General features: G+C 38.2%; 2 protein-coding genes across 2 annotated transcripts; both read left to right on the plus strand.

Annotated features, from left to right (window-relative positions):
* The first annotated feature begins 6,629 nt into the window (after positions 1 to 6,629).
* Positions 6,630 to 13,608, plus strand: ampd2b (adenosine monophosphate deaminase 2b). The gene is made up of 17 exons (XM_037684218.1): positions 6,630 to 6,731; positions 6,818 to 6,948; positions 7,036 to 7,104; positions 7,179 to 7,281; positions 7,393 to 7,582; positions 8,910 to 9,051; positions 9,135 to 9,224; positions 9,323 to 9,452; positions 9,551 to 9,745; positions 9,849 to 9,980; positions 10,091 to 10,254; positions 11,500 to 11,626; positions 11,712 to 11,875; positions 12,218 to 12,338; positions 12,488 to 12,661; positions 13,200 to 13,310; positions 13,393 to 13,608. The coding sequence occupies exons 1-17, from the start codon at positions 6,702 to 6,704 to the stop codon at positions 13,606 to 13,608; spliced, it is 2,289 nt and encodes a 762-aa protein (XP_037540146.1). The 5' UTR covers positions 6,630 to 6,701.
* Positions 13,609 to 17,769: 4,161 nt separating this feature from the next.
* Positions 17,770 to 22,465, plus strand: LOC119417019 (glutathione S-transferase Mu 3). Its single transcript, XM_037684219.1, has 8 exons — positions 17,770 to 17,926; positions 20,185 to 20,260; positions 20,350 to 20,414; positions 20,500 to 20,581; positions 20,716 to 20,813; positions 20,896 to 20,991; positions 21,765 to 21,875; positions 22,056 to 22,465. Exons 1-8 carry the CDS (start codon positions 17,891 to 17,893, stop codon positions 22,149 to 22,151), a joined length of 660 nt encoding a protein of 219 aa, XP_037540147.1. The 5' UTR covers positions 17,770 to 17,890; the 3' UTR covers positions 22,152 to 22,465.
* Positions 22,466 to 22,544: the final 79 nt, after the last annotated feature.

Below are 22,544 nucleotides of genomic sequence, written 5' to 3' on the forward strand. Positions count from 1 at the left end.
CACACATGTTCAAATCATTAAATGAAAGTAATTATGCTATTTTCAGGAAACACAACATACCCTTTCATTTCTACGCTGATGACTGTCAAATTTACTTCCCCCTAAGACACAATGGTACATGCTCTATTCAACCTCTGCTCGACTGCCTGGCTGACATCAGGGACTGGATGGCTTTAAACTTCTTAAGTTTCAATGAAAAGAAGTCTGAAGTCATGTTGTTCCCTCCCAACGACACAATCACAAACCACTGCATCGACCTCTCCGCTCTAACCCTGTCAGAAAAACAAAGAGTCACTAATCTGGGCGTGATAATGGACCCTTCCCTGAAACTTAACAATCATGTAAACATGATTGTTAAATCATGTTTCTTCCAACTGAGGCGGCTGTCTAAACTGAAGCCCATATTGTCCAAAAGTAACCTGGAGACAGTAATACATGCATTCGTTACATCTAGGCTTGATTACTGCAATTCACTCCTGTTTGGTATCAGTCAGACCTCCATTGCACGACTACAACTGGTCCAGAATGCAGCAGCCCGATTTTTAACGAGTACAGGCAAAAGAGAGCACATTACACCAGTTTTGGCCTCACTGCACTGGTTACCGGTTCACTTTCAAATCCAGTTCAAAATACTACTGTATGTCTACAAATCACTGAACAGCTTTGCCCCCCCATCTCTCTGATCTGATACAGCCGTATGTCCCACCACGCCCCCTGAGGTCAGCGGACCAGTTGCTCCTCACAGTTCCAGGATCTCGTCTTAAGCGCAGAGGTGACAGGGCCTTCTCTGTAGCAGGACCAAGACTCTGGAACGAGTTACCTCTGCTTGTCAGACTGGCACCCTCCCTCTCGGTTTTCAAGTCCCGTTTAAAAACCCACTACTATTCGGTGGCTTTCACACCAGATGATCTGTGTTTTGATCCTGTACGCTCCACACTGGTTAGTCGTCATTATCTGCATCGTTTTTATGTCTATATTCTGATTTACTTCATTTTGTGTGTTACCTGTTGTTCTGTCTGTACAGCACTTTGGTTGGCCTTGTTGCTGTTCTAAGTGCTCTATAAATAAAATGGTATGGTATGGTATTTGAGTTTCTGTTTTAAAATGTCCTCCTCATGTAAAATATAATGTGTTTTTGAGGATGATCAGGAAAAACTTCATCATGTGAATCTAAAAAAAGTTAATTCTGGTCCTTTGGACATTAAAAAACAAAACAAAGCAAAACAAGAAAAAAATGGGGGACCAGAGGACCAGATTTAACTTTTTTAGATTTTTCTACCTGGATTATTGAGCATGCATCAGGATATTCATTATGTTAACATACAGTACTTATGGTTGGCTACTAAATCAAGCAATACCTTTAAAATGTCTGAGTATCACAATAAATCCAATTCAGTTCAGTTCATTGATATAGTGTCAAGTCAAACAGAAGTTGTCTCAGGGCACTGAACAAAAATATTCACATACATTAAAAAAAGGCCAATTATTAAAGGTATCTATCTAAGGAAGCCAGCGGATAGCGTTGAATCTTCACTTTGTCACATTCTCCCATCCTGGTCAAGCACAGTGGCAACAGTGGAAAGGAAAAACTCCCTTTTAACAGGAAGAAACCTCCAGCAGAACCAGGCTCAGGACGAGCGGCCATCTGCTTCGACCGGCCAGTAGTTTATTTAAAAAAAAAGATTTGGTCACAAAAGTTTGGTTACATTTGTTCGTGTTGTTTTTAAGTATTTTACATTTGCAACAACTTTTTTTTTTCTAATCACAAGATGATCCTAGACTAAAACTCTGGTATGAAAGGTGGCGGGTGATGTGCATTCAAGGAATACCTGACCTTTAATATGCAACATGTACCGGTAGTCAGGAAACATTCACAAGGAAGAACTTGCATTCAAACAACACTGTAGGGAATTTCTTAATAATAAAAGTTTGAGAATGTCGTTGCTGTTAAATATTACTGCAATCTTCATGTTTTGCGCCTTTTATTTTATTTGTGTGAACAGAAATGCAGGCAAGGCTTCATCTTTAAGACATTTATCTCCCTCAGGGGTCTATTATTCACCAGAAAAAAAAAAAAGAACTTATGACAATCCAAACCTTACAGCTGAGACAGCATCGTTTTCCTCTCTCACACGGATGACACACTCTAAACACGTGGTCTCTTCAGCAAAAACAGCACAGATGATAAAGTGAAGAGGAGAGGGGTGCTGCTGAAGAAACTGAGCGCAGGGGCATCTCTTTGGTCTCCATGATGCACATGGTTTCACCCCCCTGCCTCTCTTCCCTCTTGTGGTACAGTCCAGATAGAAGTCAGTGGCTTTTTAAATGTGGAAGATGAGCTCCAGAGGCAGCTAATGCAGCGACAGCTGGCCTGGTCCAGGAAGCAGGCAGAGCAGAGGGGGGAAATGAGGGGGGAGCTCATGGATCTGCCGGACCTGTTCTCTGTATTTATGTCAGGGACAGATTAAGGATGGCTGTTTGATTCTGTGAGTGAACTGATCTGAAGACATGTATTTGTGGAAGTGTGTTTAAGTTTCACATGGAGTGTTTGAAGTGTTTATTTCCTGTTTCTCTTTCTTCCTTCCATCATGTTCTAACCAGCAGTCATCATCCGGTGCCATTTGCCGTTTGGCATGCTCCATCTCCCTGTCAGGAGTGTCTCATTCCCTCTCTGTTTGTCTGCCTGTCCTCCTTTGACCCTGCTAGCTGCTGGTTAACACCGGCTCTGAGGAGACAGGCACGCTCTACTATCCTCATTCGTCATAAAAAATTATTTTAAAAAATCTCTCAAGTATTCCTCTTCCCTCCAACCCAGCCCATCTGCCCGTCCCTTGACGGCTTTCTCCAACATCCCCCAAGCAGTGAAGTGTTTGCTGTGCTGAGGAGACCGAGTGTTCATTGATTTTTGCACCACAAACTTGCTTTCTCATGCATTGCAGCAGTAAAAAGGTGCAACTGTGCACAGATAAGAAGCTCAGATAAATATCTGCAGCAAAAGTTATATGTGCACATGCAGCTGTAGCAATAAAAACACCACTGAGGACTAAAATACTGTAATTCTCCCTTCTCAAGAACACACAGCTTTCACTGTAATACACTTACCACTGAGTCAAAGAGGCTGAACTGAACTCAAATCTGCTGTTGTTGGTGATTTGGTGGTTTAAACAATGGGGGGAAAAATAGTGAGAAGATGTTCAACTTTTGGCTTGAGAGATTAGGCACAGTGGGATGTCAAAAATTACCTGACAAAAGGGGAAATCAGATAATTTGGGGTATTGCTCCTTCTGGATGTATCTTGACCCTTGACCTCTGAGCTCAATGAGACTTTTAGGCAACAGAAAGCTTAAAAGCTCCGTTAAAATAAACTACATTTTGTAGAAGTCAATCTTACTTTAATGCTCAGTGGGACAGAGCAACAAGCTGTGAACAACCATATTTCACTGTCTTTTAGTCAACATGTTGCAGAGCCTGGAATTTTTTTAATCAGATTACTCATTTCTGCATGAAGTCCTTGTACTACCCTTCTTAAAACAACAAAACCTTCATCTGGACCAGATTAGGTGAAACGCTGATGATTTTATTTTCTGAGTGGTTTGCACTCCAACTGTGAGGGGACGAGTTGTTATATAACTGTGGACGCTACGGATCCAAATATAGCAGCCATTAGGGGTTTAGCTTTGGGTCTAGAAGTCTAGGCTGGGCTTGGCCCTATTGTGGCCGATCATGGATGTCATTTGCAGCAGGTCGTTTCATGCCCTTCAGTGTCCATGGCGATCAGGATGGTTTGATGCGCTCTGAGCTGACAGTGGAGAGAACCACTTTTACGCTGCACAGATGAGCATCTGTCTGCAGGGCCGTTTAGCATCACAGCTTGTCCTTTTTTATCTAATCAGCCTTACTTTGCATAGAAAGCTATTCTTTTTGTGTTTGTTTTTTGTATATATGTTCTGAACAAAAAAAGTAAATTTCAAATATTTTTATTTGCAAATGAAAAATATTAATAATTTGCCTGTACAAAGTCAAAAAACAAGGATTTATTTAAAAAATTTCTACTAATCTGGTTAGCAGAAGAAAAAGCTGAAAAACTAGTCACTGAGCTCCTTTACATTTTTGAAGTTTATGGGTTGTTTTCAGCGGTGAGGCATCTGATTCAGCTACTTCCTACTGGCAAAGGCACATCATTGATTTTGAGCTGCTTGAAGGAAATTATTGAAAGAAACTGGCATTCCTGGAAGGAATGCATATTACTTGCTTCTAGTTTTTTTGTGTCTATCTGTTAGTGCTCAGAGGATGTGATGAGGATGACTCTCAGCTGCACCAGCACTAAATCTTGCCTGAATATCTGTAAAACTGATCAAATTATAGATGTTTTTTTGTTGTTGTTGCTAAAATCGATTAGTGGCATTCATCTTGAATCAGGATGACTCAAACATTGATCTGTTATAAATGCAAACAGTGATCTGCCACTTTCATTAAAATCCTCAAGATATTTTGCTAACAGACAAAAAAAAAAGCACACAAACAAACTCACACACACACATATACATATGAACACCATAAAAGGTGGACGATAATAAATAAAACTTTCTTTGAGTTCAGGTTTTTGCATAATTAACTAATTTAAAAAACTAAAATCGCCCCTTATCTTCAGTCATCTGAAAATAAAAAATGAATAAACTCCAGCATTATTGCTTTCTATACTAACATTTAAATAATGCACTACCAAAGTCTTATATATCTTAAAGAGTTAAAATTAGATATAAACACAAAATTTATTTGATTTTAGTGTACTCAACACAGGTTTAGTTGGATATTTATTCACAGAAGTCTGTTTCCCTCGGTGTTCTTTGTCTCAGATACAGTCAATGTTTAACTTTCCTGCCATGTGGTGCAGCCGAACTTGTTCTCGGTGTTGAGTGGGATGTGTTGATTGGACTGTTGATCAGGGAGTGAAAAAAATGTGTGGTGAGTTGTACATCATCCAATTATTTTACCATGATCTTTTTCCTCTTTTAAACAAGCACTCTGGGCTGAAACTGAGTAGAAAAAGCAGTCGGTGTCTAAAGAAACACTTTCAAAGACCTTCAGAATTCCTGAGGTCAACATCACTTTAAGAGATAAGAAGCAGCTCCTTGAAAGTAAAATATCATCTCACAAATTTTAATAAAGTTTTGTAAATTTCTCTTCAGTCCAGTTACTTGGAGATGACACTTTCCGAAAAGTGCTAAATAAATCAAACTCTGTATGACACTATGAATCCTCCCTGACCTTCCTTCAAGAATGGTCTATAAATACCGAGGGACATCGGCCCCACTGACACAATAAAATATTTAACATCATGATGAATATTTCAGTGACCGGGGCAGAGTTTCAAAGTACAGATTGATATCTATCTAAAAAAAAAAAAAAAAGGACAAAAAAATAAATAAATACTACAGGAAGGCCCTGTATATTAAACTATTTTTTGTTTCTCTGTTGCTGCAACTGTTTTTTCCTACACTGATGTAACCAAGCCTGGTTAAATTATCGACTTTCATCTTTCTTTGTCTCAAGCCTTTTCTTTTTAAGGATCTACTTAGTTTTCCCCTCCTTGTTCATCTATAGCAGCTAAGTTTGTTTAAGACGGTGGTCTTGCGGAGCAACAAAGGCGTGTGTGTGTGTGTGTGTGTGTGCTGATGCGCTCTCCTCCTGAATGGGTCATTGTGTTTGAAGGCACAAACAACCTCTGAGCTCAGACCTCCTGTGAAAGAGCAACAAGCTTCTCCAAACTGTTCTGGATGCTGATAATCATCTGTATGGCACAGGAAGTAAAGTGCACTAATTAGATGTTCCTAAATTGGTTGAGTGAGTTTGCTCAGCTGATTCAAAGTGTCATCAAAGACTCTTCTGTATGATAAAATAAAAGGTTGCTGTCGGTTTTTGACTAAATTAAAAGACATGCTGATGGCGTCACTACCAGGCTTAGATGTCACAAAGAGAATGAGGCCACTCACAGCTTTAATTAAATAATTGAATGCAATTATAATGCATCTGTCCATGAATACGTATGGATGCCACGTCTGCGTAAGGGCAAAATGCATGCAGGTGTGATTAAAAAAGTGAAAAATGGACGTCTGTGTAAAGGTTGGGGTGTAGGGATTTAAAATATCAGAAAAAATCCAACTTTTTTTTTTTTGTTATTTCCTAATAAAACCAATTCAGATTTTTTTTTGAAGTGGGATTCTGAACACTTAATGTCTTACATATACCTTTTTTTAAATTGGAGTTTAATTAAGGCTAAAGTCTAGACTGAAGGGCTAACACCAAAATGGATTGCTGTCCTTTTAAAACAACTCTGATTTTTTTTTTTTAAGTCACAGTGATTCATGTGAATGTTATTGTATAAACCTTACCATTGCTATCAGCTTCACATTGCTCAGTTATTTAGACTGAATTATATGGTTATTTGTGTAACAGCAGCTAGTTGTAACACTCCCAGAGCAGCCTGGTACAATTCTGACAGGAGTTTCATAAAGTTTTTCCTGGAAGTGCAAACTAAAACATCTTGAAAAGCATTGAAATGCAGAGTTTTTACTAAAAAGCTGCCTTGCCCTCTAATTTTCTTAGTTGAAGTGCGTAATCCTCGCCGCCTCCTCACTTCTCAGCATTCTTTACCTGGGATCCCTGTGGCCTTGAAACAATCCATTGACCTGCGCACCTCCATGGACGGGAAATACAAAGAGATAGCTGAGGTCAGAAGTCAGGCATGAAGCTTTGTTACCTTTAATAGGTTGGTTTTAAGCTAACTTGTGGCTTCCTTGTTGTTGTTTGTGTGAAGGAGCTTTTCTCCCGCAGCCTGGCAGAGAGCGAGATGCGGAGCGCTCCCTATGAGTTTCCTGAGGACAGCCCCATCGAGCAGCTCGAGGAAAAGAGGCATCGCCTTGAGCGACAGATCAGCCAGGATGTCAAGTAAATATCACAAACAAAAAATGAACAAAGCGGCACGTATAATAGTTTAAGATCCAAATAAAGATTTCAACATTCTTTACCCTCCAGGCTTGAACCTGACATCCTCCTACGAGCCAAACAGGATTTTATGAAGACTGACAGTGCCACAGATCTCGAGTGAGCCCACAGTGATCTCGTTATGATTATAATGTTATTTAAGTTTTGTAACATGCTTAATGATCTATTATTAGATTCATGAAGGAGCAGAGTGAGGCTCCAGATCAGCAGGACAGAGACCTTATTACTGAGAGGGAGTACCAAAGAGTCACTATTTCTGGAGAGGAGAAATGTGGGGTAAATCAGAGCAGACTAAAAATAAATTAACTGTGTGCTTTCTCAAAGACAAATGGCACCTCCTCTCTCATGAACATATGATGTTGTGTTGTTCTCCTTTGTTCCATCAAGGTTCCATTCACAGACCTGCTGGATGCTGCCAAATGTGTAGTAAAGGCTCTGTTCATCAGGCAAAAGTACATGAGTCTGTCTCTGCAGAGCTTCTGCAGGACCACCACCCGTTACCTTCAGGAGCTGAGCGAGAGACCTCTGGACTTAGACATCTATGAGGAAGAGATCCCAGAGACGTCAGTCACTGCAGGTTGGCATACTTCATCTTTTTGTTTCTATTCTCAGCCACAGAATTAGGATTGTTCAGACCTTTGAACAAGAAATTCTGGAGAATAGTTGAAATTGTCCAGTGCAGCTGCTGCCCACAACTCCAACTTAACTTCTAATCCAAGCTTTAAACAAAATGCCTATGTATCGATGTGTAAGTTGTATAAAGAGTGTAAAAAGAACAAAGTTCTCAATATGTTTGTCATGGTAACTCCACACCTGTACCTGACTGCCAAGAGACAGACAGAAATCTTGAACAGCCTTAAAATGTAGTGACAAAATGCTCTGACGGTCCCACTTTCTATTTTTTTTTTCAAACTTTATTCAAATTTTTCATTCTTTTTTTTAAACACAACATTTAAAGAAACAACAAACAAACAGACACGCAAGCAACCTCCATTCTCAAAAAAAAATAAAAAGGATCAAGAAAAAAAGACCACCCAATCTTGCCAATATAGAAAACCAAAAAAAAAAAACTAAGAAAAAGAGGGAGAGAGACGGTCCCACTTTTTAAAAATAACAAGGGAATTATAATTGTTTTAAGACAGCAGTAATACGCATCTTGTCTTCGCACAGACTAGCCATCAGCTCATCAATCTGGTCAGAAAAGAAAACTCTTTCCAAACAGAACTCATTAAAAGAGTTATCCACAACAGGAAAGATACTAACTGTTCATAACCGATCCACAACACCCTGCTTCCAAAGAACTGAACTATCCCTTTACAAGACTGAAAGAGAATTTCTCAAGTTTGAGATATGAGGTGCATAAATTCATTTTTGGAACAGTCTACTTTTAAATCGTGGTTAACTCCATGAATTCAGGAGATCCTCTCTCTGATACTCCAAAGTTAATTTGCTCTGATCTGCCATCTGCTACATGTAAGTTACTAACTACTCAAAACCACAACACAAAACTCAACTATTACTTTAAAGAGACACAAGATAGAGGATGAGGTTTTACACAGAAAGTGACAATGGCAAAGCTGCTACATAAAGTATTCACAGGTTCTGTTTTTAAATTTGCCTTAATTTATTTTAGATTAAAAGTACACAAACTATTCTCATAAACCGTCCAAATGATGTTAGGAACTATTAAACGAGCATTGTATGATGTAATCTCTTTAAAAAAGTGAGTGAACTTATATGTGGTGTCACCTGTTGTACTATTCTCATAATAAAATACACCCTGGTACACCCCCAGATTTAAATATCTACAATCTGCTACACTCCCCCTCAACATGCTGTCACAACGTGTAGGCTCTTGAAGTCAGATGTTGGCTACACGAGTGAGATATTCTGCCTCTTCGCAGATGCCACCGTGCACCCACCTACTTCTGACAAGCACCCGTATGAAAACCAGGACCCTGCCAGCATGCCTTCTGATGAGGGCTACGGCTGTAAGATGGTCAACGGTGTCATGCACGTCTACACAACAAGGGACATCATGGAAAAGTGAGACAGATCTTTGACTTGATCTTCAGTGGAAGTCTTCACATTTCATTGGGAGCAATGCAAACTCTTTTTTTGTGTAACAGGAGCACAGAGCTGGACCTGCCGTATCCAGACCTGCAGGAGTACATCGCTGACATGAACGTCATGATGGCTCTCATTATCAACGGACCAGTGTACGCTCTATTTGATGTTGATTTGAATTTGTGTGTGTATCTTGCATTTATTTGTAGAAACAAAAAACAGAGCAGCGGTTTGTCTGCCTTTGCCACAGAAAGTCCTTCTGCTACCGTCGGCTGCAGTATCTCAGCTCCAAATTCCAGATGCACATTTTGCTGAACGAGATGAAGGAGCTGGCAGCACAGAAAAAAGTGCCACATCGAGATTTTTATAACATTCGTAAGGTGAACGTGAAAACTTTGATTACCTGATCCTAATATGTCCTGTTATCCAAAATCAAACCTTCATGATTATTTTCTCCTTCCTTTGTGAAATTTTATAGGTTGACACACACATTCACGCTTCAGCTTGCATGAACCAGAAGCATCTTCTACGTTTTATCAAAAGGGCCATGAAGAAGTATCCTAAAGACATTGTGCACATGGAAAGGGGCAAAGGTCAGACGCTCATGGAAGTATTTGAGAGTATGAACTTGACAGCCTTTGACCTAAGTGTTGACACTCTGGACATGCATGCTGTGAGTAACACAACCTCTAACCTGGTTAATAAACGTACAACAATGTGGACGTGAATGATGTCAACAAATGAGTCCAACTAGATGTTAACATTCATTTCTACAGGACCGTAACACATTCCATAGATTTGACAAATTCAACGCCAAATACAATCCCATCGGTGAATCCATCCTGAGAGAGATCTTTATTAAAACAGACAACTACATCGAGGGGAAGTACTTCGGTCACATAGTAAAGGTACTTGCTGAATACACACGTACTGTACTTGCACTCTACGAGCTGCTTTTTAACGGCTGCATATCGGCTGAGCGGTGCCCTCTAGTGACCGTCCCTTTCCTGTTTCTCAGGAGGTGATGGCTGACCTGGAGGAGAGCAAGTACCAGAACGTGGAGCTCAGGCTGTCCATCTACGGGCGCTCCAGGAATGAGTGGGACAAACTGGCCAAATGGGCCATCCAACATCAGGTCTACTCCGACAACGTGCGCTGGCTCATACAAGTGCCACGACTCTTGTGAGTTTCACCAGTGGTAGAAGTACTCAGATGTTATACTCAGATACAGGGGTAATACTACCATACATTATATTTTATTATTCTCCACTAAAACATATTGTGCTGTATAACACATAGTATTTTATGAATATATTTGCCTTTACGACACAAAAAAAACATTATGTTCGTATTATATAAGCCAATCTAAAAACTAGCCTACACAGTTTAGTATTATTTAGTTGTAATAAGTTGCCCTCTTGCATTGTAGTGAAATAATAACAAATATAAACATTTATTACCGTTTCTATACCTGCCATTTTAGGTGTAATATTTAAACAGATATCAAATGAGACAACAATTTATGTGTAATAATTTTATTTGATTTAAAAAAAAAAAAAACATTTTTGAACAACACTCTTTTTATTTTTATCATTAAACTGTCAAATGATTTTATTTCTACCGGTAATCACATTTGTTGTTTATAATACTGGATTATTTGTGTGTTAACCGCAAAAACTTTTTTTTTTATTATTATTTTTATTTTGGTCCTGAATAATATTCACAAATTGTAAGGTTTTGGAAACAAACGTTAATATAATTGTTTTAATGGTCTCTTGTGTGTTATAAAATGAGTCCTTGTAACTTTAATCTTCACAGTGTTTGTTTTAAATCCCAAAGTGAGTCTTCTTCATAGAAATAAGGAGGGTAATAATTCATACTTTAACTTAAAAATCATGTGTTAAAGTGACCAAATGTTCAGTGAGAGTAAAAACTGTGTAACTTTGCTAATGCTGTATTCAGATTGACACATTAATAATTTCAATCTGGGTCCCAGCAGTTGGAATGTTTTTTCTCTTTGTATTCTTAACTTTTTGATAAATAGACAAATAACCAAATTAACCGTTAAACCATATAACTTCCTTGAAAGTGAAAACTGGTTACCAAAATGTAAATTATGAATGTAAATTAACTTCAACTTCCAAACTATTGAGTGTATTCCGTTTTGTGTTTTGTTAATTGTTGTTACACTTTCATGAATGAACTAAACTACATGGGCTTTTTATTGTTTGTTTTATTGCTTCATTATTCTATTGTTCGCATGTGTGACATTTTAATTACTTGTTGTTTGGCTATCACTTGGGTCAACTTTAGTGGTTTCCTAAAAAAAAAAAAAAAGTATAAATAAACTTAACCTTGATTTTCTGTAAAGTTGTCCATATTTAATAGACAACAGATTCTTCATTAGTCTCCATTTTCTGCTTGAAGTGATGTCTACCATACAAAGAGGCAACTGTCCAACTTCCAGGAAATGTTGGAGAACATCTTCATGCCCCTGTTTGAGGCTACAATCAACCCTGGAAGCCACCCGGAGCTACACCTCTTCCTTCAACATGTACCACATCTGAACTGAGTAAATTGCTGATCTTTCAGGTGGCCCTCAGAGGTTTTTACAGCTCTGCTCTCGGTTCCTCTCACAGATCGTTGGTTTTGACAGCGTGGACGATGAATCGAAGCCAGAGCTGCATATCTTCAACATGGACAGCCCACTGCCAGTCAAATGGGCAGAGGAGGACAACCCACCTTATTCGTACTACCTCTACTATATGTATGCAAACATGACAGTGCTGAATCACCTGCGCAGGTAGGTTAAACTCACCTCAGTTTAAATGGCTGCCATAATCTATTTTATGCTAATGCTAGTGGTCCTGAACTAAGTAGTCCTTCCTTTTTGTTTTTTTATTTCAGAGGCAATTGAAATTATTTACCAGATCACTGTTTTTCTGTGTCAAAAGTAAATTAAATGTGTTTTCTATACATTTTACAAGAACCTAGAAAATGAACTTGTTCTTTACTTTTATCCATCATCTGTTTGATAGGGAGTCACTGGAGAACGGCAGTGGGTGTTCATTTATTCAGGTTGTACCTCACTTGGCTGAAAAACAAACGTTAAAGTAACCCTCCATCTGTCTGTCTTTTGTTTCAGGCAGCGTGGGTTCAACACACTTGTCCTGCGTCCTCACTGCGGAGAGGCGGGGCCAATCCATCACCTGGTGTCAGGTTTTATGTTGTCAGAGAACATCTCCCATGGGCTGCTGCTCAGGAAGGTACGACACCAGAAACGTTCACAGTGTTGTGCATCATCCTTAGAGTTTGTGAACAGATCAGGTTTCAATCATGCAGATCATCTGGCTTGTTTTTGGTTGATCCAATCGTTGCTCTCATGTTTCAGTATTATTCCTCTTTCCCCCTGCAGGCTCCAGTGTTGCAGTACCTGTACTACTTGGCTCAGATAGGCATCGCCATGTCTCCTCTCAGCAATAACAGCCTGTTCCTCAGCTACCATCGTAACCCTCTGCCAGAGTATCTGTCCAGAGGACTCATGGTCTCTTTGTCTACAGATGACCCTCTGCAGTTTCACTTCACCAAGGTCAGACCAGAATTAATGAAACAGTTTTAATCTGATTGTTTTTCCCCCAAGGTGCAGAGAAAAGTTTATCTTTATTAAAAGCCTAATAAACCATTTACCAGCACAATCTGTAGTTTTTTATTTTCTCTCATTTTTAGGGGACTAAAATTAAAAAAAACATTAAAAGAAATTCTAAAAATTCCAATAACATTTTTCTTTGTATTTCACTTATTGTATTAATCTTGTTTTAATTGGGATTTAAACAGGAAATTTGGCCCAGTGAATAAGAAGTTGTTCTCCAATTGGAGGGTCGGGGGTTCGATCCCCAGCTCCTGCATCAAGTCAAAGTTTCCTTTGGCAGGAAACTGAACCCCCTCTGCCACTGATATGCTTATTGATGAGTGACATAAGAGAACTGCTCTTTATATAGTGTAAAATATACAATAAAAAGCACAGTCTGGGTGAAACATAATAAAGTGCTCTGAAGAACCTCTGGAGAGTTTAAAAAGGTACTGCATGGAGAATTTATCATTTAATTGGATGTGTATTTTGTGTGCAGGAGCCACTGATGGAGGAGTACAGCATTGCAACTCAGGTGTGGAAACTGAGCTCCTGTGACATGTGTGAATTAGCCAGAAACAGCGTGTTGATGAGTGGATTCTCTCACGAGGTATTACTATCTTCATGGCTCATTATACTGCACATTGACCTACAAAACATTTAGTCTCACTCTGACTCCTGTCTTTGACCAGGTGAAGAGTTACTGGCTCGGACCGAACTATATCAAAGAAGGACAGGAGAGCAACGACATCAGGCGCACCAACGTCCCCAACATCCGTGTGGCCTACCGCTACGAGACCCTGTGTGAGGAGCTGAACCTAATCACACAGGCCATTCGCACGGACGAGCTGGAGACCATCGAGGAGGAGGGGATTCTGTGTATGGGACCAGCGCAGGCAGAGAAGTGAACACAAACAGCTTACAGTCCCTGCTTTCACTTCAGGACATCAGTCATATTTGCACATATCACACTTGTGAAAGAAGAAAAGCTATTTTTAATGGGATCATGCTGAGAGGTGTTTTCTTCTTTTAGTTTCAAGTAATTATTAATTTAATTTATACTGTGTGTTGAACGTTTGTGTTTTTCACAGTCTGTTAGCGTATTCTGTTAGCATTTCTATATCATGACTGCAATTCCTGTACCAAGGCTTGAATAATATTTGCAAACAAAAGGAAGAAAAAAAATCATGCCCTGGGTTTGACATGAACTGACAAAAGAGACTATAATTTAGTGATGAGAAAATGTTTAAGTACCAACAGAGCTCCAGCTAGGACTGACAGTACTGAGGTCCTGTTCCTGCATGTTTGAGATTTATGAATCAGTTTTTAAAAAGATAAATTCAAGTAGGTTCATTAACCAACAAATTTTAATTATTTGAAAAGTTGTAAAAACATCAGTTTAACTTGGTACAAAATTTTATTTTATTCCTGATATTCCTGTATGCAAATGTGGCAATTAAAAAAATACTTTTTTTTTTCCAGAATCAACGTGTTTAATTTATCACCCGAAAAGAGAAGTTGTCTTAAAAAAAAAAAAACTACAGTTTTTTACTCATTCCTTACTTCTCACAAATAGTTCTGCGTTGATGTAACACTAAAGCAAAGTCAGGGAGATCTTGGGTTTATTTAATTCGGAATGGTACCATTTTTAACATATTTTGTTTGTTCATAATAAAAATGATAAGATCATAGTGTTACAGATGTGTTGGAAACCATAGATTTGCACAATTTAACCCTATGGACTGGCACTTTGTACAAGTACAAGCATCACTGAGAAAAGCAACAACTTCTGTGTGTACAGACACACTTCGTGCTTCAAGTGGAGTAGAATAAGTTTACAGGGAGTGTGAAAGTTGTGGAACATTGACGTCAGCGTTGTTAGTCATGACTGCAGCTCTGTCCTCATTAAACAGATAAGCAGGTATGTGTGATGCATAAAAAATACAATAAGTGGGCTCACAATATAAAAAAAAAGTGCTGATATATGTGAGCTGGCTGATAACTACTGTGACTTATTATTAAGTTACAGAAAAAAAATCAAATTCTCAGCGTTTGGCTATTTTTACGTGTTTTTCCGTCTTTACAGTGATTCAGTGATGTTGCATGAGAGCCTGTTAATGTTTACTTCTTGTGTGCAGCAATACTACACATTTTGTAGTATCATATCTAACTTTCTGACACTTTTGTTTCCACTGAAGGTTTGAATTTTGACTCTTCGCCATGTGTCGTTGGCAGACATGTCTAAAAAGATGCGTTTGAGTGGTAAATCGTGCATGATGATCTCTTCATTTAGCTTTTACCCCTTGCACAATAAAACAAGTCAAAAAACGAACTCTGAACTCAAAGTCTGATAATGGTTGAGCTCTTTTGACATACCTGCCTTTGCTCGTGATCCCGGTGCTGCTGTTTAATATTAAAATGCACTACGCTCTAACAAAAGTTTGAGCTGTTTGTGAAATGTTATTTATTGATATTTGTGTCTATTAAATAAATATTCATGTTACATCACTCTCCTCTTTTTATTAAACTGTTAATAAATGATTAAAAGGGACAAAAATGTTCTGCCACTAAGAAAAATAAGCTTATAAATCAACACGTTTTGCTTATAAACTCCCAACATATTTTCAGAGCAACAAAGAATGATTTGGTGTTCGTTCACTTCCTCTTCCTGTCCACTCAGGACATCACATGACCTCTACGTCTTCAGGCCCTGTTGAATTAAATCTAGTTTTTAGGATCACTTAACGATTTAATCACAGAAGACATCCCAGGACACTTTACAGGGAAAGCAAATAGGATGAATCAAAACCCCGATATAATTTTTAAAGACATTAAAAGTTTGAATTTGGACTTTGGCTGCTTTTTTACTCATTTTCTGAGCATATTGTGCATTTAATGTCATTTAAATGTCAACCTGGTTATCCTTTGGAGTTTGTCATTTTCAACTAAAAAAGCTGAAACATAAAACCTAGTCTATTTAAATCAATCTTTAATTAATCACCAGGAAAAGGTATACAGGAGCAACTACCAACCTGAGCACTAGGTCAGACACTTCCTAAAAGTTCACTCTTTAGAAAGTAGGGACATGTAGTGATAAGATCTGCAACGATGATACTCTCACCACCATGAAGGAAGATCTGCTCCAGATTTATTTTGTGGTTTGACAAAGTAACAAACAGTGGAAGCAACAGTTTCTCTGGGGGACAGCTGGTGAAACCACCAGTAGTTTTTCATAAGTTTTACTATGCTTTAATCTTGAATAAATCTAATGCTGACTGGGTTTTCAAGAGCAACTTGGCCATGATTTGCAGATGGATTTAAGTAAAAATGGTACAACCCTCTACAAAAGATTCTTACATGTGACACATGCTGGCAAATTATTGATTTTTGCTGTAATTGAGTTTACAAGTTCATAAAAACACAATCTAAAGTCAACGTTTCTTTATTTGTCATTCACACTACATGTGGTACATGTACAAAATTTTGTACACAGGGTCCCAGTTAAATCCAACAAAAGTATAAGTCGTAAAGAAAAACAGTAATAAGATCTAAGATATGAACTAAGAAAAACACTAAACTAAGAATACGCTATGCACTAGTAGAACAAAAACAATATGCCAAACAACAGCAGCACGAACATGAGTCTGTGTGAGCAGATGAGTACGAATATATGGATCTAGTGATCCCACTAACTAAAATAGCACAAAAGCTTCCTAATCTACCTTTAAATTCAAACTTTTTTAAACAAATATGGCTTTAGGAATAACCATTTTAATTCTAATCCTTTTCATTTCTTTTGAAATTGACTGCTTTTATTGCTGAATGCTGTAATAATCCTCTCCAGAACTCATTTTGCCAGCACAGGTTACAAATTTGTTTAAATGTTTTCTCCTGGAGTAATGTTAGAGCTTTTGCAATTTGTGTCTGTAAAAAATAAACGAGTAATTCAAAGGGGCTTTCTCTTCATTCCAAATAACGAGTGATTAAGGGTGAAAATATGAAGAAGTTCTAACAAATAATACATGTATGTATCAATAAATTATGCCTCTGTTGAGTTGGCACTCGATAATCACAAGTGGTTTGTGGGAGTGTGTGCATGAGTGAGAACAGGGTGTAAAACAAGGACGGCATTGTTCTGTGGGCCTGTAATCACTTGATTAGTCACTAATGTGGGTCAGAGTGAAAGTTCAAGAAGCAATTTAAACCAAAAGTATCTCAAAAAACATTAAATGAACATTAATGATTACTCTCATAAAGTAATCCTTAGATTATCATCTACAACTAAATTACTTTTGAAGTCCACCCATTTTAAGATGGCCGCTACAGGTAAGCAACATTAGCATGCACATAAAGGCCTTTAACTCGGTCAAATGTAAAGATACTGATCTAAAAATTGGTGTGGGAGTAGCTGAAACTCCTCCTGAACATACACTTGAAACAAATCATACAAGAGCTCAAACTATTTCATAATAATGGGTGAGGCTTAAATGATAGGCCTTTAATTATTAGTTGAAAGATAATACTTTATGTTGGGGTAGTGTTTTATATGGCACCTTGATTTGACTGTTTTAGTTGACTAATTGCATTTTGTTGAATTATTGTTGTCTGTACTTTTTACGTTTGTCTAAAACAGGTCTCTCTTGAAAATGAGCCCTCGTGACTCATGAGACTGTATAAAGGTTGAATGAATGTAGGCCTGGTCTTTTATTTGGACTCTATGACATTCTATAGCTATAAGCTTGCATGTGAAAAAGAAGGCTTGGTTTACTTTCCTTTCTTCTGACACAAAACACCCCATAGTATTCCTTTGTGTGGGCAAGTTAGGGCAGAGCATGTTTACACATTAATCATGCCTGCATGTCTGTGCTCTCAGGGTTTTCATATAGAAAGTTCCAGACTGGTTTATGATGCTCTAATGGAATCCTCTGTCACTCTGATCGATTAACACGAATACGGCGGATGTACTTATTGCATTCATAATTCATGTGCACATACCCTGCAGATTTGACGTTAAACTTCCCGCGGATCAAGTTGTGGGAAACAAAAGACTGACCCCTCCCACCTTCTCCTCTAAAGACCTCGCTCACCACGTCTCTCTCTCTCCAGAGCTTTGTTTGCAGTCGAACAGCTTGCAGCTTCCCTCTCATCAAATCTGTTTTGGAGCAGAAAAGCAACGAAAAGTGAATCAAAATGGCCATGACGCTAGCTTACTGGGACATTCGCGGGGTAAGTTAACGCGTTTTCGATGTTGTTGACTGAACAGACGAGTTGGCAACAATGGATTATTAAATGATGCGTAAACTCCGATATTTAACTCTACCGCCCGCACCTCGCAGGCTTTCAAACTCCTTGGAAGTTTTTGTAAGCATTCGGGTTAAGTTGCACCGTCACTTTTCATTAATAGGTTGTTGGTAAAAGCGTTAGCTAAATGCTAAAAAAGCGGCGCAACGCAACGGTTGGTGGGCTCGTGTGCTTCTAACGGTTGTTGCGTTTGAATAACGCGGTTAACTCGTCTTCAAGATACATTCACGACGAAATTATCAGGAGAGTTTCTGGGTCTAAATGTTGCAGAGCTGGGTGTGTTGGTCGTTTTGCCGAGCTCGTATGTTTTTAAACACAAATTAAGCTTTAAGCGTGATTTATTTTTTTATTTTTCACGTGACTTTAACGTTCTGGTGACTTATGAAGTCGTGTGAGCTCTACTATTAACGAACAAGCTATCCAGACTGGGCTTGAACTTTCACCACTGGCTTCAAAGACAAACCCAGTGTTTAACCAGTGCCAGTTCAGATGCTGTTCAACCGGTTTTTACTGTTCATAACTGAAATATGGAGTGGTTTCAACACCTGCCACCATGGTTTTACTGTTCATCTGACACAGGTTGCCATAATTGTGGTCTGGGTACAATGAAATGAAGCATCTGAAGAGAAACCTGCTCCTATTTGTCAAAAAGTCTGGTCTCAATTAAAGATCATGAGTCCTATGACGAGATAATGACCCAAACAAACGCTAAAAACAAAATTTGCTTTATAGAAGTGCTCTTCTATGAGATCTGATCTATGAAAGGAGCTGAAACATGAAGTAGGGTTGACCCTTAAAATGTGAAACAGCTGAGGAATTTAACCACTAAACAGAAATACCTGCTCCAATTGCAGAAAATTTACAGAAACTGTCAAACACTCATCTGCAGTGACTGATTTAAAAGTTGAAAAAGAAAATGTGAAGTTAAAGGCAACATCCTTTGTCCCAAGGCCAGTTTAAGTATCATTAATATTTTGGCTACTTTATTTTTCTTTCTTTATGAATCGATTGTAACTATTTTCACATTTTTCAACAACCAAAATGGATTTAGTTTTTTAATGTAATGGCTAGGTATTCGAAAACAAACATTTAGCCCTCTCCACTACCCAGTTATGTTGCTCTTATTTTGAAATGTAACCGGAAGTTCTGTGTTAAGAGAGGCGGAAAGAGAAGTTATGGAGATGCCGCTAATGTCAAACCGGTTAACACCTCTGGTTATACATAATGTCTGTGGTTAACACAAACGGCTTTTTTTTTTTTTTTTTTGTCCAATCAAATATGGTCCTCCAGATACGCCCATTTTTCTATCGTCCAATCAGATGTGGTCCAACCGACCTGCCCACTTTTCTATCGTCCAATCAGATGTAGCCCGCCAGACACGCCTATTTTTCTATAGTCCAATCGGATGTGGCCCTCCGGATATGCCTCGTCCAATCAGATGTGGCCCCCCAGATACGCCTTCTGATTTTGTCTGCAGAGATACCTACTTAGATTTTCCACTTAAATAAACTTTGTTTTTCACTGAAACGTTGTTTTTCCACTTATACTTTAACAAAAATCACTGCCCTCATGCCTATAGGTGGTTAACTTAACAAATAGGCAGTTGTTCCAGTTTAGTTGGCAGTTTTCAAGAAATATGTCTGAGTCTTGTAGGAATTGTGTGTTTTGCCAATACTACCATTTTTCCATGACAGGTGGTGGACAACATGTTTCCCTTCCAGGAATACTATTCCTTTAATATTAAGTCAGTTTTCATACATGAACACAAATTTTCTGGAAAATGCAAGGACAAATTTACAGTTCAGAACCACTTCACAGGGTAGTTCTGTTTTTGCAGCAGGAAATGTGAGAAAAGCATCTTGGTAAAAATCATAGATTTATTGGTCTTCTTGAGATTGGGGAATGGTTGATCAGTTTTCTTGATGCCTGGATCGGTCAAACAAACAGAAAACAATAAACTTGTCGGTATATATGCAAACATATATTAAAATGCGTAATTCAAGCAGTTTTATTGAATTTTTGTGGTCATACAAATAGTGTTGGTTTAAAGTAAGTTGTGGAGTCTTTCAGACCCGATCCTACTTTTTTATATCTGTTGCTCCTTATCTCAAACTCACTAAAACACTGATTCTCAGACGTGATAACATTAAACCAACCTTTCTACTTTTTCTTAACTTGTGCAGCTTGCCCAGCCCATCCGCCTCCTACTGGAGTACACCAACACCAAGTACAATGACAAGCTTTACGCCTGTGGTGAAGGTAATCTACTGTTTTCAACTAACAGATAAATAACTGTTTATCTAAAACGGTCCAAGTTAATTCTTGTGATTCACCTCTCTCACCTACAGCTCCAGACTATGACAAGAGCTGCTGGATTAGTGAAAAAGATAAATTGGGAATAGACTTCGTCAACGTAAGAGTTGTATTTGTTCATGTGAATTTCACAATAGGACAGGTTTAAAAGCTCTTCATTAAAAGTCTTGTGGTTAACACTTTAGCTGCCCTACCTTGTGGATGGAGACAGGAAGATCGTGCAGAGCAATGCTATCATGAGATACATCGCTCGTAAGCACAATATGTGTAAGTATTTTGTCCCGTGTATTAAAAAAAATACTTATAATACTTGCACGATGTGGTAGTTTTTGTTCCTTTAAAAATTTTAATGCAGCTTCATGTGTTCTACCTCTGTTCTGTGAATTTTGATTTGATGACAGGTGGAGAAACTGAGGACGAAAAGGTCCGAGTGGACATCTTGGAGAATCAGTCCATGGACTTCAGAAATGGCTTTGTGAGGATGTGCTACACTGACTTTGTGAGTATATGACGGTGCAAAATTTTAACGTTACATTATACGTCTACATCTCCACTAATGTCAGTCTCACCTCTGACATTAGGACAACATAAAGCCAGGGTACCTCAAGAGTCTGCCAGGTCAACTGAAGCAGTTCTCTGATTTCTTGGGAAACAGGAAGTGGTTTGCTGGTGACAAGGTAACTGCTGGTCGCAATCTGAGTTTTTATCCAATTAGGAAGCAAAGTTAATTTGAACTTTAGAAATGACACTTGGTAGAAAATAATATAAAATTGAGTTGTTTTCATTAACAGGTTTGAACTGAGTGCTACACAATATCACAGGCAGGTGGCAGGTTAGGCTGTTGTACATGACTAAAATAAAAACTTAAAGACAAAACGAACCCTCTTTGGTCAAGCCGCTTTTATTGTGATGTTTATCACATTCGCAACACTTGGACAGGTTTATTTAGTCAGAGTCAAACATCCCTGATCATCTGATCAGCCACGTCACACTTCTGGAACTGCACAACTTCTAAACGTGCATCAAAAATGTTAATGGAAACTAGTGTATTTGACTTGTGTGTATAAAAACTTGTTTTTTATCAGCAGAAATAAAATCTAGGCCTAGATTTTAGGTTTAAAAGAAGCTCTTTTTTTTTTTGCTTGTTTTTCAGTGATTTAATCAGTTTAGACCCACAGAAACAAGTTACACAATAAGCATTTCTTATAAATCAAAGAACGAGATAAAATAGAAGAAAGACTTCCTTATCGGGAGTTGTTCAACCTTTGATCCTTTTTGTGAAAATTCATTCTTGTTAACCAATTTCACATTAGGCTGGGATAAAAACAACAAAATTTGACAAAAACAAATGTGTAATTTCAGATTTTTGTCTACAGTAATCCGTTTTATACCTGATGCTAGCTTGCTTTCAGAGCTGCTCTCAACAAGTTTTAATTATTGTACCCAACAGATCACTTTTGTGGACTTCATCTTGTACGAGCTGTTTGATCAACACAGGATGTTTCATTCCACATGTTTCGATGACTTCAAGAACTTGAAAGAGTTTTTGGATCGTTTTGAGGTGAGACCACTGCCTAACTCAACCAGCTGCACATGTTTAATTCATCACTTACAGCTGCAGAAATGTAAAGCAGTCCTTGTAGTGGGCACTTGTAATATTGACGTCTACGTGCGAGGTACTAAGTTTTGCGCAAAGGATTTTAATTTATTAACAATGTTTTTCTTTTATATACATATATAGGCCCTGGACAAAATCGCAGCCTACATGAAGTCGGACAGATTCATTAAGACTCCTGTCAACAACAAGATGGCCAAATGGGGAAACAAAAAGGAGTGAACACATTTGCCTCTGGAAAAACAGAGCATTTCTTAAGTAACAAAACAAAACGGTACATTCAGTTCAAGAAATCTTTCACAATTTGCCTTTTTTAAAGTAATGAAAGTGTTGCTAATGTGTGCTTCATGTTCTGTAATCGCACTAGCTTACAACTTCTACAACCATTGACTAACTTGTGTACAAGAGGAAAAAAACACAATTTTGTTCTGTTTATGAAAGTTTGGTTGTGAAACTTTATTTTCAGTGATAACATGTTCAGAACCTTTTTTTTTTTGTTTGTTTGTTTTACAGATTAAACAGAATCTAGTACCAAATCTGTTTTGAGTTTTTAATTGACATAAATTGACAAATCACATTATAAATTATAGATTCAAAGACAATAAAAGTCTAGAG

The sequence above is a fragment of the Nematolebias whitei genome, chromosome 11 (genome assembly GCF_014905685.2).
Source record: "Nematolebias whitei isolate Nwh7 chromosome 11, NemWhi1, whole genome shotgun sequence".
In the NCBI taxonomy this organism is placed as follows: domain Eukaryota; kingdom Metazoa; phylum Chordata; class Actinopteri; order Cyprinodontiformes; family Rivulidae; genus Nematolebias; species Nematolebias whitei.

Excerpts from the sequence above, each read along its gene's own strand:
- ampd2b (XM_037684218.1), top strand. The coding sequence starts at position 6,702 with ATGGACGGGAAATACAAAGAGATAGCTGAG. Across the intron at positions 9,746-9,848 it reads ACACTCTGGACATGCATGCT|GACCGTAACACATTCCATAG; the intron begins GTGAGTAACACA and ends TCATTTCTACAG. Across the intron at positions 9,981-10,090 it reads ACTTCGGTCACATAGTAAAG|GAGGTGATGGCTGACCTGGA; the intron begins GTACTTGCTGAA and ends CCTGTTTCTCAG.
- LOC119417019 (XM_037684219.1), top strand. The coding sequence starts at position 17,891 with ATGGCCATGACGCTAGCTTACTGGGACATTCGCGGG. Across the intron at positions 20,261-20,349 it reads GCTTTACGCCTGTGGTGAAG|CTCCAGACTATGACAAGAGC; the intron begins GTAATCTACTGT and ends TCTCACCTACAG. Across the intron at positions 20,582-20,715 it reads CGCTCGTAAGCACAATATGT|GTGGAGAAACTGAGGACGAA; the intron begins GTAAGTATTTTG and ends ATTTGATGACAG.